The 15,056-nt window shown below is 37.8% G+C and overlaps 1 protein-coding gene across 3 annotated transcripts in view; it reads left to right on the top strand.

The window, feature by feature from the left end:
• The window catches only part of FAR1 (fatty acyl-CoA reductase 1), a 31,982-nt gene extending 17,216 nt beyond the window's left edge, over positions 1-14,766 (top strand). For all 3 annotated transcript variants that reach the window (XM_083863590.1, XM_083863591.1, XM_083863592.1), the window contains exons 5-12: positions 697-874; positions 1,407-1,451; positions 1,563-1,681; positions 2,145-2,212; positions 3,740-3,911; positions 10,537-10,666; positions 11,938-12,065; positions 14,109-14,766. In XM_083863590.1, coding sequence (XP_083719716.1) covers positions 697-874; positions 1,407-1,451; positions 1,563-1,681; positions 2,145-2,212; positions 3,740-3,911; positions 10,537-10,666; positions 11,938-12,065; positions 14,109-14,271 — 1,003 coding nt within the window. In that variant the 3' untranslated portion in view covers positions 14,272-14,766. The remainder of the gene's footprint in view (positions 1-696; positions 875-1,406; positions 1,452-1,562; positions 1,682-2,144; positions 2,213-3,739; positions 3,912-10,536; positions 10,667-11,937; positions 12,066-14,108) is intronic.
• The last annotated feature ends 290 nt before the right edge of the window (positions 14,767-15,056 follow it).

Below are 15,056 nucleotides of genomic sequence, written 5' to 3'. Positions count from 1 at the left end.
CAAAAGGAATCTGATGTGTGTCCACTTCGTAACGTGACATTGGTGAAAAAACAATAACTTCCATTTCTGTGACTAACAGACCAAGGCAAATAAAATTCAAGTCCTGTTTTGCAGGGAAGAATACCAAAGTAGCGATAGTTGCAGAGGCACATTTTTCTTACTTGTGTGCTATGGCTGAAGGTTATTATGTTTTTACTGTGAACTGGGAAGCAAGATGAAATTGCAAGATTTAACTAATTTAAAGGGAGAAACACTGTGACCATCTTGCTTCAGGGTGGTGTGATTGCTCACAGCCACAAAGGTGGAGGGGGTGCTGGTAATGCAGCTGGGACTCCATTTTAGTGGTATTACTTTGTAGATCATAATGCAGTGATCCTATGTTCCAAAGACTAATTTGCTGTGTCTGCACTCCATCTTTGAGAACTTGGTTGGCAGAATTTGGGTTATTGTAAATTAGTGTACTGCTAGCTCTGTAGTTGGTATGTTATAAATGAATTACCAGGGCAAAAAATAAATGCCAGGATGCTTCTTTTGGTGGACAGTGAACACGCAATCCTCTTGTTTTCATTTAGGTATGTGTCCCTTTTTCTTGAAATGAGAAAGAAATAGTCTCATTAACTTTACCATTTCACACCCCACCTCCCCAGTGAAGCAGCATGCAGTAATTTACACTTGCTTCTTGTTTTGTCTCTTTAGGTGGATGGATGATGACCTAGTGAATGAGATTACTCCTAAACTGTTAGGCAAAAGGCCTAATACTTACACATACACAAAAGCCTTAGCTGAATCTGTGGTGCAGCAGGAAGGTGCGGAGTTAAACATTGCCATTGTAAGGCCGTCCATCATTGGTGCCAGCTGGAAGGAGCCTTTTCCTGTAAGTCCCTGAGTTGTCCCCTGACCATCCTGCTGTAGACTGTAGTACACCCTGGGAGCCTCTTTATCCAGTGACCTTCACAGAGGAAAATCTCTTGGGCCATAAAGTTGTGTCTTGGTTGCTTCTGGATGACTGATAACAGCATATAGTGTCTAAATGCTGGCAACAAAGCTGAGCAAGAATGTATTTTGGTTGAAAAAAACACCTCAGTTGCTAGTCTAAAAATACTTGTAAACTTGAATACTTTGAACATCAACATATTTTTATGGACATTTGCATTTTATTCACTGATAAATAAATAAGCGTCTCTCTGAAGGACCACAGTGTCCTACACATAGATCTCTTGTCTGAGTCATAGGAACTTGTTACATCACCAGAATTTGCTATGGAAGAACTTTATTTAGTGACATGAAATTAAAAATCTTTCTTCTCTTTGGTCTCCTTTTCCTCCACCCCTTACACATGTAGAAACTGCTCAAATATACTTCAATATACTCTAACCAAATCCTTTCCCTCTCCCCCTTTCTCATAGGGCTGGATTGATAACTTCAATGGACCTAGTGGTATCTTCATTGCTGTAAGTAATGAATATACTTAATTTCCCCCCCTCCTTTTGGAAGGCAGAAAAGCTTCAAATGTTTTACTGCTGGATCTTCCGTCTCTCTTTGTTGTGGTTTTGTTCTTCAAGGCAGGAAAAGGAATTCTTCGAACAATGAGGGCTTCCAACAATGCGTTAGCGGATCTTGTCCCAATAGACGTTGTTGTCAATACCACACTCGCTGCAGCCTGGTATTCTGCAATTAACAGGTATAAATGGTGACAGAAGAGAGTACTGAATATTTGGAAATTATATGGTGTATTTAGTAAGCCAGTCTTGTGCTGCAATCCTCATCAGTGTCCTGCTGTTCCCTCAGGACAAAGGAATCTAAGGTTCTGACAGCATTAGTCTCTCAAAGTGTAACTTCTTTATGCCAGAGGAAGACATCATCTACTGATATTATGAAGCTATTCTGAAAATTGTTTCCTGGGTCTTGTTTGTAATCAATATAACCTGCAGTAGTGTAGGTGATGCCTTCTCTGAAATAAAAGAAGTATGTTAATTAAAGAAGGAGAAAAATACTGAAAAATGCTAAAGCAAAAAATCAATCATGAAACTGATGCTTTCTGCTTTATATAAATGATGCTGTTGAGGGAAAGGATAACTTTGGGCATCACTTCTGTTGTCTGTGTTTTTAGAAGGTTGTTCTTCTTCTAACTTTTTTTCCTCCAGACCAAGAAAAGTCATGGTGTATAACTGTACCACAGGTGGCACCAATCCTTTCCACTGGAGTGAAGTTGGTATGCCATTTTTCTTTTTTTTTTTTCATAAGCCTTAATTAAAAAAAGAAATCAATCAGGTTATAATCAGTAAACCATAATGCATTTTTTTTACTTTTGAGACTGGTATTTTAGCCATACCTCTCAATTTTGCAGTGAACTGTGCTTTCTCATTAGCTTCCACTGTTAATTCTCCCCTGCAGCATTACCTCTATTTAGTTTGGTTCATATTGGGTTTTTTTTTTTTTTTGGTTACTCTTACTCCATTTTAACTTAAACTATGGGAGAGCTGATTTTTCTGTTTGCTGCTGCCATGACCTAATCCAGTGTATGGAGAGAAGTGTTGCTCAGATGAGCAGTAGTGATGCTGGGTGTAATGCCAACATCAATAAATACAGGTGAAAAAAAATATGAATAAGCAGCCCACAATTAAATGTTTTGTACATCTGCATAATTGAGAGGTCTGGTAATAGTTTTGCCCTTGTGTAGCTCTTTGTGTTTGGCCTGATTGTTGGTTGAGGTGACTTTTTTAATATTCAGATTGTTGCATGACACTTCAAAGGAAGTGTAGCCTTTAAGGAAATATGACTACCTATTTTCAGCTCTAAGATATCCTGACTAGGATGTAACCCACAGGCCAACAGCTTTGTAATAGTTTATGTTACAAAGAGCAATACAAGCTGTTTGGCATAGTAAAACCATTTATTAGTTTTCAGGATTTTTAGAAATTGAGTTCTGAAGCTCAGATTATTTTTTTTTCTTTCAGTTAACCTCAGTACTTAAATCTATTTCACTCGCTTTTCCCATTTTACATGGATCTGTAGTTGCAAACATTATTGCTTCAGTTAAACTTGGGAAAATTACTGACTTCACTTATATCCCAGTTTGAATCAGGGTATTTATAGACCCTGGTGTCTATAAACAACAGTGTAAAGTTATAAGAGAAGATTAAAAGGAGAGGTGAATTTCCACATAACTTTTAAAGACCCTGACCCTGTATCCGTTATGTCCCAAATTTACAGGTGTTATCAAGAATTTCTCATGGAGTCCCACCCTAATTGTTTTTTTTTTTTTAATAATGCCTAAATTAATGGATAAATTGGTTGAAAATGTCATTTAAAATCACTCCAGATGACTGCAGAGTCCTCAGTCTGTTTTAAAATTCTTCACACAAGCAATCAGAATAACCCTCTTCATGAAATGTAGATGACTATTTAAATAGCTTTACATGCTTTACAAACTGAAATTGCTGTCACTGTTTGAAACCACCAACTTCTAAGGTAGGGAACAGGAACAGAAAGAGAGAAGCTACAATAAAATATGATACTGAAGATGAAGGCATAAACCACCTCTTGATTATAGTAAGAACCAGTTCAACAGTATTTTAAGTTAAAAGCTTTTAACTGTTTTAGTTTCTGTACATTGTAGAAGAGTTAGGATGGTTATTTAAATAAGACTCTGTTGCTACTGTACCCTGTAATGTACTTTGAAAAGCATTACATTTAACATGGTGATTACCGAAGCTGTTGTGCGACTTTTCTTTCTCAGAATACCATGTAATTTCCACTTTCAAGAGGAATCCTCTCGAACAGGCCTTCAGACGGCCCAATGTAAATTTAACTTCCAATCACCTTTTATATCATTACTGGATTGCTGTAAGCCATAAGGCCCCAGCATTCCTGTATGATACCTACCTCAGGATTACTGGAAGAAGCCCAAGGTAATGGTGACTGGCTCTGCCTTGTTTGTTCCTCTGACTTTTAAACAAAGCTATGTTTGCACTGCGATGTAATGTATGTTGATTTAAATTTTTTGGTATTTTTTTCTTTCTCTGAGTGTTTTGTGACTAAAACTCAACCTTTTTTTCCTGAGAACAGGTCCTCGAATTCAAAATGACTTTGAACTTCCTAGCGAAAATGAGAATGTTTTTTGTTGGATAGTTCAGGGGGTTGAGTAGTCAAGATAAAGAGAATTAAAAGATACAGAACAAGTGATGTTTGTTCTTGGATAATAAATACTAAAGATATGTTGATCCTTATTTTTTCCTACAGAATTCTGGGGTAGTAGGTATTTCAAGCTATATCCATTGGACAATGTAGTAAGAATACCTGACTTTAGGACCACCTCCAACTCTCTCTTGTATCGCTATCGGCGTGCAGATGCCATTATAGTGAGTTTTTTCCAGGATGTTTTGCTCACATTGACAGGTCGGAAACCACGGTAAGAGAGGCAGGGCTAAAAATGTCTTGCCCAAAAGGTGGTGGAGACTTGTAAAGAAGACATGGCCTGGGCACTATCTAGGTTTACTAACTAAGCAACAAGAATCCAGTGGCTGCACTTTAAGGAGTTTAATGACTGGCCTAACAATGCTGTCCAAGGGATGTCTTGGATCAGGATCCTAGTCAGTCATTAAACTCTAGGAAGTGGCTTGTGTTAAGGTTTTTGTTGCTTTTATAAACTGGAAATGGAATGGGGGACTGAGCTTTTAATTGCAGATTATTCCTGTAGATGATACAATGTGACCTGGTACGTTGGTTTATATCATCTCAACATTCCATTCAGTTTATAATATTTAGGCTAGTGTTTAGCTAACTAAAGTGGTGAAAATAATGGCTAAATCATGTAGAAGGAATATAAGATACCACTTCAATTTGTTTCAGATTTGCCAAGCCATATGCCCTTAACTCATTGCTTATGTTACATTTTCACAATCATTTGCCTTCAGACTATAAAACATCCACTGTGGTGACAGTATATTAACACAAGTGAGTGTTCATTTGTTGTCCTGTATTCTAGGTCTGTCTTATAAGGAGGGTAAAAGCTAACACAGCACTGGATGAGTAGAAAGGAGCTGTGAAAATGGTTTGTAGGGGAAAACTTCTCAGCTGCAACAGTGTAATACTTAGAGCAGCAGCAGTTGCAGTCAGCCTGTATAATAATCTTCCCACATTAAAAAGTTTTAAGGTTTTCAACTCTAAAGAAGGTATTGTACATAAAACTTCCTAGCCTCTAGGTTCTCTTGCATTTTTCATGATATTTTTAATAAAAATTGATAGAAATTCCCTGACAGGTATGAAAACTTCATCCCTTACTAAAATAGTTAGGCTATAAATGCCAACATCCTGTCTTCTGCATGGCTGGGAAGGAGTGCTGCCAGAATCTTGTCAGGCTTTGAAAGGCAGCTGGTCTGCTGAGTATTTGACCAGTGGGAGTAAATTGAGACTGTGAATAATCATGCTGTTTAGAATATTTAGCTCAGTTTTATATTCTTACACTGCAAGTGTTGAATCTTGTTTTTGCTTTTCCTGGAGTTCTTACTTGATGTCTAAAGATGGAATTCTGGACTTTGATCACTACTGGTACAATTGGTGACATTAATACATTACAGAATAGAAAATTTTTACTGATATGAATATTCCTACTTAGTTTACTATAACAGTGATTGGATGAGTTTCCTATGATGCACAGGATTGCAGTTTGGAGAAAGGATGGCAGATTGAACTAAACCAAGCTATTGTTCAGTCACAGCTTTTAAGTTGGCTGCACAACCCACTTACAGGCATGCAGCTTTCACTAGACAGCATTCCTCTTTTTTTTTTTTTTTTTTCAAGTATTTAAATATGGGAGCCTGCAACAGAAGCAGTGAAACTAAATGAATACTTAGATGCCAGGAAGATGTGCAGTGTTAAAACCTAATGGAACAGGCTTGTGTCGTTTAATAATACAAGGATTTTGAGACAGATCTTTATTCTTGCACTTTTTTCTAGTACTTTGAAGCTGCTTTAACTGATGGGCTGGAATGGTGCACTGCTGTTGCTGTGGCCATTCTGTCAGTTGATAGAATGGTATTAATTAGCAGGTAGCATGTACTCAGAAACTTCTGAGGACTTGGAAACACTGTTTGAACTCAATATAATGATGTTCTGAGTGAAGAAGGGCTGGCTTAATTAAAAGACCTTTTCTACTGTGATGTAGCAGAGCAACAGTATAGTAAAAATGTAATAAAATCAGCACAAGACAATACAGATATTCTGCTAACCTGCCTTCTCGTGGGTGGGTACTTTCCCTCTCTATGCTGAGTACACTGGAGTGTCTACTATGTACAATGCAAGAAAAATAAGTAAATGAAATCACTGTGCAGGTTTAACTGCACTGTTGTCATGCCATCAGGATACTGTACTGCAATTGAATGAAAATTTCTATCAAGTTGAAGAAAAGGAAGAAATTAGAAATGGATCAGGTCTATGATCCTTCAGAACTAAATGATTATGTTAATAATAATAAAAATCAAAACCATAAATCTTCCTCTTTTCAAACCACTTATCTGTTGTAATCTGTCTGCAATGTGAAGTCATTCTTTTGCACCTCACTTGTGGAACCAATGTTTTTGATGAAATGGAAATCTTTTTTGCTGTTTTTGCATCTAGTTGAAGGTTCTTGAATTCTCTGATAATATTAAAAGGTAAGGAAAGGGAAGGAAGAAATAACCTATATAATATTTCTTCCAAATTTGTATAGAAAGAACATTTACAAAAAGCACTGACATAACATAATGAAGATTTAATATTCTATACTAAATAATGCTCTAGCATTGTGCAGTTATGTAAATAGTGGTGATAAACCTTAGCATCAAAGTGTAAAGGTAGTGTTGTTGGTAGCTTGCCATATATACTTAGTTGCATAGCAAAGCTTATTAGTTGTGTAATTATCTTTAATACAAGGCATAGTTTGCTCCTGTAACTTTGCATAGTGCTTAGCACAAGAGAACCGTGTGTTATTTAAAAGCAGTTTGGTATATTTGAAATGTTAAATCCTTTAAAAATGCACACGAAGCAGATCTTCCCAGTTGCTCTGAGAAAATAACATGTGGCATGTAATACTTAAAGTTGTAGTTCAGAGATTTCTCCACCAATTATTGTGTTACTGCTTCTTAGAAAGCAAAAGGAAAGGTGTGGCTGATGTATGGAGGGAGGTGGGAAATTAGGTCTTTTTACATCTGTTATTTCAATTTAAAGCTTCTTAAAACTGGAAGCACCTTTCGTGTAGTTACTGTCTTACAAACCAGAAATGAGTTAGTAGCATAATCAGGTGAAATAGATCAATATATTTTTATCTCTTCACAGTGCTTGAATTGTGTGCTTAAAGCAACCAGGGAGCTGCTGGAAAGATAAGAATTCAGTAGTGTGTCTTACAGTTCAAAATTTACAGCCAGGTGAAAATCTGAACAAAGACAAATCTAAAAGCTTGCTCTAAAAGTTTTTTAGAGGAGTCTTTATAAAAAAAGTAATTCTCTGTAATGTTTCTGCAGAGACTTGCAGACTGGCAGCCTGTAGATCCACTGAGGGATCAGTCTATATTTGGCATCAGGACTGTTTTTAACGTGGACATAATAGGTTGTGTGTAAGACTTCAAGTTGCAGTTACAGCCTTAAGCCAGGTTACATTCAGTTGTCTGGCGTAGAAACAAGCCCACCCAAGTTATGGATAATTGAATTAACTTGCTTAAACTTTAATTCCTGTGATGTGTTTCTCAAACTGTTGTAATGTGCTTGGTCTTGATGGCAGTTAGGACTGTGAAAACAGGAGGCAAAATTCTACCTTGAATCTGGGTGAAAGTCACCCAGACTGGCTGCCTGCTGGTAATGCTCAGTTCTGTGAGATGGTCAGCAGGGCTGGCTTTTTTTTTGTCTTCAGCTGATGAAGATGATGTGATGCAATGCTTGATCTTGTACTGACTGGTTATATTTGGTGTTGATATTTATGACTCGTATCCAATGGCTGTCTTTGGAATACCTAACCTTCCAAACTTCATGTTGAGGGATAAAGTTCCATTGTGTGACTTCATGCTGGGTTGTGAGTTGCGTGTGTTGCCATTGGCAGGAGGAATATGGTGCCATTGAAGTTAAAGCTTAGTCTGCCAGAGCTACACAAGTGTCCACTAAAGGACACTCATTGCTGACATCTCTCAGTGTCACCAGCCTGCTTTTTCCTCCCCTCAAGGAGAAGTGTAGTTTCCTGTTGATTTAGTGCAAACCAGCAAAGTGTCACAGAGAAACTTGGTCCACTTCTGCCAACTCTGGCATTGGTCTTGCAGCTGAGATAATGTGGAGAATTGGATTCTTTGGGCTGGTAGAGAAAGAAACTAACCCTACAAAGAAAAACAGTTTTTTCCTTGATGGGTTGAATCAGCTGGTTCTGTGGTCAGTTGTTAAATCCAATTTGAGTTGGAGGGAGGGAGGGGAGAAAAAAAAGCTTTTAAGCTTTTTTTTTTTTTTTTTCTGTAATCAGCTTAGCTAAGCTCTAAAATCATATCCATGAGCAGAGACAAAAAGAATCCCACCAGAGTCTTTGCATTAGATTAAATTTCGTTTGTCTTTTTTGTAGGAAAAAAAATGAAAACCAATGTCAGTGTCCAGAAACAAGTTCAAAATATACACTTATCTAATCAGATATTCATTTGCTCAGTTAATATTCTGCAGAGGCACAAGGTTTTTAAACTGTCGCAGTCAAAGAGCTCTAAAATTCAGCTGCTTGTCCGGCTTAGAGTAAGGACACAGACTGGGACAGTTCAAAAGGGCAAGTCAGGTTAAATAATCTTCAGTGGACAGACCTCTGCAAAAAGGCTTAAATGCTGTTTGGCACTAATTTTATCCAGGCATTTTAGCTCTGAGGTCTTTTTGGCTTACCTGACCAGTGAGATCTTTGCTTTCCAAGTTTTGAGTTATTTTCCTAATTTTTGACATAACTAATATCCTGTTTTTTGGGTTCAGTTTAGTTGTGGTTGCACAGGATATGTTTTGGATGCAGAGTCTATATTCCCAATTATTTCTGCATCAGAGGAGCCCCAGTTCAACTCAGCCCCCACTGGTGCCAGCTTGGCCAACTGGTGAAACTCTAAGCAGGTGTTTGAAAGCTCCTGGAGGTGCTTAATAATAAAATCAGCTGCTGGTCTAACATCTGAAGTCAGTTCTGAATTACTACATATATTCCTCTGAGGCTTAAAAAAATACTTGTGCTTTTTGTGCCTTAGAGATTACATTTTTCAGTGATCTCTGTGGTTTGTGTTGTTCCATTCCATGAGAAGAATATTTTAATGTTTTAGAGACTGAGATGCCAGCTGCTAGTGACAGTAAGGGACACTAATGCAATGCAAAATACTTTCTTTAGAAGAGTTTCTGGGACAATGTGCTATATCCTTTCTACAAGTATGAATGCATCAAGGCAGCTTTCAGAGAAAAATAATTTTGTTTTTATTGCTTCTATGATCTTTGCTGGCAAAATTTACCTTCAGAAAACTATTTCCTGTTAGTACTGGGTTCTGCTCTCTTTGCCTCTCCCCCCTTACCATTGTGCTTGAAATGATCAGTGTCCTGCTATAAGGATCAATTTGGAAGCAGTTTTCCATTTCTATGAGATGGAAATACCTTGAGTACCCAAAGCAGGGATTTAATAGCATTAGGCCATGTGGTACTAGTTAGTACTTATTAAAATTGAGTGGCCATCTCTACCACTGAGACACTTGAAACAATTTTCTTGTCATAAATGTGGAAACTTTGCATCTGAGAGGCTGGATGACTCATCCTCTTTTTTTGGGCCACTTCAGATGGTAGGATCAAAGAGAAACTTGCTCAAATTGATCCTTATAACATAATTTCTCTGTATTCCAAGTGATGGTTTTTTAGAGTTTCTTCCTCTGTATAATAAAGGATGACGGAAGGTATTTCTGCATATTTTGAAGTAGCGTGGAACACGATCTGCTATGATCTGTCTGTGCCCTTAAATATTACCCTGCCCTTTGCTGCCTGTGGTTTTAAGCCTTGATGTCTTAGTAACCGTAACAAAAACCTCTGTTCTGTTACAGAGATCTGGTCTTGCACAATGTGCAGGAAGATCAGAGCAACTTCCTCCCTTGTTTAAGGGGAGGTCCTGTACAGACATTCTGCTCAGTGCAATTTGAGACTTCTGTCAAGTCAGACTCTTGAGTACAGCTAAATATTCCAGTGTGCTGAAGGGAAAAGAGTTCCATCTCCCTGTCCCAAACTAAGAGTTACCAACAGAAGACAACATATTCCCCCTAATAAAAAAGAAATGGTAATTTACAATTGCACTGGGAAGTAGGATTAGGAAAAAAAGGACTGTGATAATTTCTGCTTCTATGCAGAGCTTGGACAGCCAAAGTTCACTTCAATACTATGCAGAAATATCCTATTTATGTAATATAATATGCTTTAGGTACAGAGTGAGATGGGGTGAGGGGTTGGAGGGTAAAAAATCTTTTTGTCCATTTCGCTTGTGTGAACTAATCTTTACCCCTCTAACCTGTCCATTCCATGCCTGGGACTGCAGGATGATGAAGACAATAACACGTCTTCATAAGTCCATGGTGCTTTTAGAGTACTTTACAAGCAATTCTTGGACCTGGAGCACTGAGAACATGACTATGCTGATGAACCAGCTAACCCCTGAAGACAGAAAGGCAAGTGGTGTGTGCTGTGGCCATGGAGAGTGACAGGGGGTGGCAGCTCAGCTGTTCAAGGTGGAGTAAGGACCTGATCTAATGTGCAGCTAACCTAGGAAGAACTCAGCACTGCAGGTTCCCGGGAGATTCTTTCAGATGTGTCAGGGCTGTGTGAAAAGCTACACCAGTGACATGGGGAGATGAGGGAGAAGTGAAACAAGGATGACACTTTGCTGAGGGAGAAGGAAAAGTTGTTTCTTCCCAGGTTTAACTTTAGTCCCAATTTTCCCAATCTCCTCCACCAACAATGGCTCAGATGTCCCAATTGAATTTAAACTTCCCTTCTGCTATGACTTTGGTTAATATTCAGTAGAATAAAAATCACCAATCATCAAATCATAAATGTTACAGTTCTAGAAACTCAGATTCTCTTATGTACTTGGAACAGCTTTGTCATTCTCAAGATGTTTTTGCTACTGAACTATTTTCCAGAATCAGTTCAGTAGTTACATTCCAGAAAAGCTGCCAAATTTCTAAATAAGATGTCTAATAGTAGGAAATAAAATAGCTTTTAGTGATTTTTGTGTGGATGATATTTACACCCCTTCCTGTCCTCTTGCCTCCTCCTAGCAACTGGTGTTCAGGAAAAATTTGAAAATCAAAATGCCAGACAGCAGAGCTTTGAATTGTTAGTATTTTCAAATTGCTGCATTTTGTTGGGATTTAAACACTGTTACTGTGGAATCTTGAGATGAGGAAATCAATACATCAGTAAAAAGCTTGTGTATCAAATTCACCAGAGTGATCTTCTCTCCTGCAGAAGGCACTCAGATGGGTGTATTTAAAATATAACTGTACAACTCTAAGCACAGCTAACAGAACCCTGCACTTACCAAACACTGAACTTGGCACAGAGCAGTGTTTATTTTAGGGCATCTTAGAATTATTTAGTTGCTTAAAAATAAACAACATACTGGAAGATAGTTATTTTTAGAATGGAATTCCTTACAGACAGTTGAAATAGGAAAACTGAGAAGTGGAGAGAAGAGTATTACTGCTGAGGAGGGAAAATAAGGCATGAAGTGATTTGAAATTTGCAAGAGATGATGTCAGAAACTGGTGGTTGAATCAGAAATGGACCCTAAATCCAGGCTGTTTCTAGGATAGGATAACTTTCTTATGTCAAAGTCAAATTGGATTGATCTGGAATAAAGACATTTATTTTCATTTAAATTATATATAGGTGAATTTTTAGGCAACTAATAGTGAAAGCTTTTCTCTTTATGCAGACATTTAATTTTGACGTTCGACAACTACACTGGGCAGAATATATGGAAAATTACTGCCTGGGAACGAAGAAATATGTGCTGAATGAAGAAATGTCAGGCCTCCCTGCAGCTAGGAAACACTTAAATAAGTAAGTATAATCTTAACTTTTTTATTATTATCATTTTAAGTATAATTTTATATTTTCTGTGCCCTGCATTTGTTCAGGTTTGCTTTTCCATGTAATGACTTAATTGTTCTTAGTAGCAACTGCTCAGGTTCTCTACAATTCTTCTGTTCTGGTCCAGTGGTCTGAAGTGTTTTCTAAAGCAAATTTGTTGCTCCTGTAAATAGGAGCAAGTTTGTTGCTCCTGAAATAAAGTTCTGAGTTGCTGCCAGAATTACTAGTTACAGTGTCAGCCTGGGATCACTGGTGTGGATACTGTAATCCAGGTTTTTGATTTTACCCAGTTATCTTTTGGAAGGTCAAAGGTATATGGCTACACAGGTCAGAATGGCTTCTTTGGGAGGTTTAATAGAACAATAGCTGTTCTGGGAATGTGATCTTTTGAGGCAGGTGAATAAACGGGCAGAGACTCTGCACTTCAAAGCAGGACATTTTGATGTTGGTGCTGTAGGATGACCTCCTTTAGCCTTTTCTCTATGGCTTAATTCCTGCCATTTGGATGGATTAGTACTGTCCAGAATTTTATTAGCACAGTTACCCTTGTTTTGTTCTTGGCTGATTCATCAAGGCAGCTGAAGACTTTATGATTTGTCTCTTTTAAGAGTGAAATAAAAAACATCTTCTTCAATGTTACATCATGTCTGCAATCCTGATAACACAAAGAGAAACAATCCAGGTCCTGACTTGTGTTGTCATTCTAATGACAAGGGTTTGCAGCTGTGGAGGGGTTTGGTATGTGTTAAAACAATAAGTACACTTTTGAAAAATAATATCTTGTGATAATTGTGAAAATAACTAAACAAGTGTTCCTTCTGGGTTGTTTTGTTTGGTTGGGTTTTTTAATTTCTATTTAGATGCCATTAAAAAGTGCATAGAAATGATCACATAGTTGCTATTCTTTGTGCAAAGGATCATCATGAAAATGACATGAGAAATAATCTTGTGTTGGAGCAGACTCTGGTTGCCCCCAGCTCTAAAGTTTATTAGTGGGTTGTTTAGGAAGAGGCTTAGATTCTGACTTACATTTACTCTGAGGTATTAATTTGGTCTCTTTTGTTACCATCTAGTTCTTTAGTCTGAACTTGGAGTCCACTGCCTTAGTATTAACCAGATTTGGCAGCCCAGGGGACATCTTTCTCTCGGAAACCACTGGGTAGATTTGTTCCTCAAGTGGAAAAGTATTGCTTTTGTAACCCACGCATTTAAACTGTTTTTGTCTGCAAGTAAGATTTGTAAAGGAACCCAGCCTTACCTGTAAACAAGACAAAGGCAGTATTTCCCTGAAAAGAGCTGCCTTTAAAATATAAATTGTCACAATCTATTGAGCCAAAGAGGTTGCTCTGTTTCTAAGAAATCTGAGCAAATTCTTGTTGCTGTTTTTCTTGAAGTTTCCGTCTCTACATGAGAGATGATTGCTATAAAGCACAGTTGGGCTGAAGGGTCACTTAGTTTATCCTACACTTTAAATATAGTTCCTTGAGAAGGAAGGAGTTTAAAATTGCAATGAAGGAGCTGGATTCCCTGGCTGGAAATGTCTGGGAAATCTGATGAGTTCCTATGATGGGGTGAGGTGGTTTGGGTGGGGTTTTTTTCATATTATTGTTACCAGAAGCAGCTGGAGTTACTTTTACATATTTAAGAAGTTCTAAATACATGGTGGAGAGAAGGGAAGTTCAGAGTGTAAAACATTTTTTAGTTGGCAGCCTTCTATAGGTGAGTTAGCACTGTGATGTTGGCTTTAGGAGGTTTCCATCAAGCAGCTCTAAAGCAGAAGTACATGTGGTGAGCAGCAGGGGGGCTGACTCTGCTCCTTGGGTTTTCATTCTGCTTTTCACCAGTGAAAAGCCTTCTCTGTTTGTTGTTCACTTTTGTCATTACTCATAATGTATCTTGAGATGAATAGATAAACAGAAATTGTATTCTACACCAGAAGTTAATTTTTGGAGTGTTCTTTTTTCCTCAGTCTTGGTACATTGGCCCTTAGTGTTTGCTTTTGTTTTTCCGCAGGTTAAGGAACATTCGCTACGGCTTCAACACAATTCTGGTGATCCTGATCTGGCGTATCTTCATTGCGAGGTCACAAATGGCAAGAAACATCTGGTACTTTGTGGTTAGTCTGTGTTACAAGTTCCTCTCCTACTTCAGAGCCTCCAGTACAATGAGATACTGAGGAAGAGAATTTAGCATTAGGACATCTATGCATATGGTGGTCTAACTGCACAAACCCTGTAACATGTAGTCATCTCACATTTCGTGAAGCATAATTTCATTTTTAATTGAAGTGCGAAATAACCGGTATGGTATTTGTAACGTTAGCTATGTATCTTTCTGGAAATGGAGCAAATAAAAGGGGCAAGTGCCACACTGAATTGGCTTAGAAAAGCATTTAGATAATTTTAACTCTTTGACCTGGGGAAGACATATTAGACCACTGACCAACATAACTGTGCAATTTGGAACATGTTTCATTGGAATCTGCCTTAACATGATTTTTTTTCTATTAAGTTTTACTCCATATTGAGCAAGATAAATATCAGCATAGTAGATTCTAGTTGCTGTAGACCTATTTATTGGAAATTCTTCTAAATTACAAAGGGTTTTGCAAGTTGCAAAAGTATATCAATGACTGGATCTCATGAAATAAAATAATTGAGAACTTTTGTAATTTGTCTTGAGGTTTTGCCACTTCTTCCCTTCCCCTCAAAGTAGGGATGCAACAATGGTGCCTCCTTTGCTTTAAAAAAAAAAATTTAAAAATGAACCAACCTTCCTTATTTACTGAAAGGCCTTTTGTATATTAGGGCTTCAGAATGCACTTTGTGACTCGGCTCTGTGCTTGAACCTGACTGTGTCCAACTTGCTTTTGTGTCGGCATGAACAATTTGCTACTCTGAAAGCAGAATTGATCCTTGCATTGAGCAGATGAAAGGAAGTGCTACCCAGAGAGGGGTAAAT

The sequence above is a fragment of the Zosterops lateralis genome (genome assembly GCF_965231275.1).
Source record: "Zosterops lateralis genome assembly, chromosome: 6".
NCBI classification, from domain to species: domain Eukaryota; kingdom Metazoa; phylum Chordata; class Aves; order Passeriformes; family Zosteropidae; genus Zosterops; species Zosterops lateralis.
Note: the sequence above shows the minus strand (reverse complement) of the source record. Positions and strands in the feature narration are given on the sequence as shown.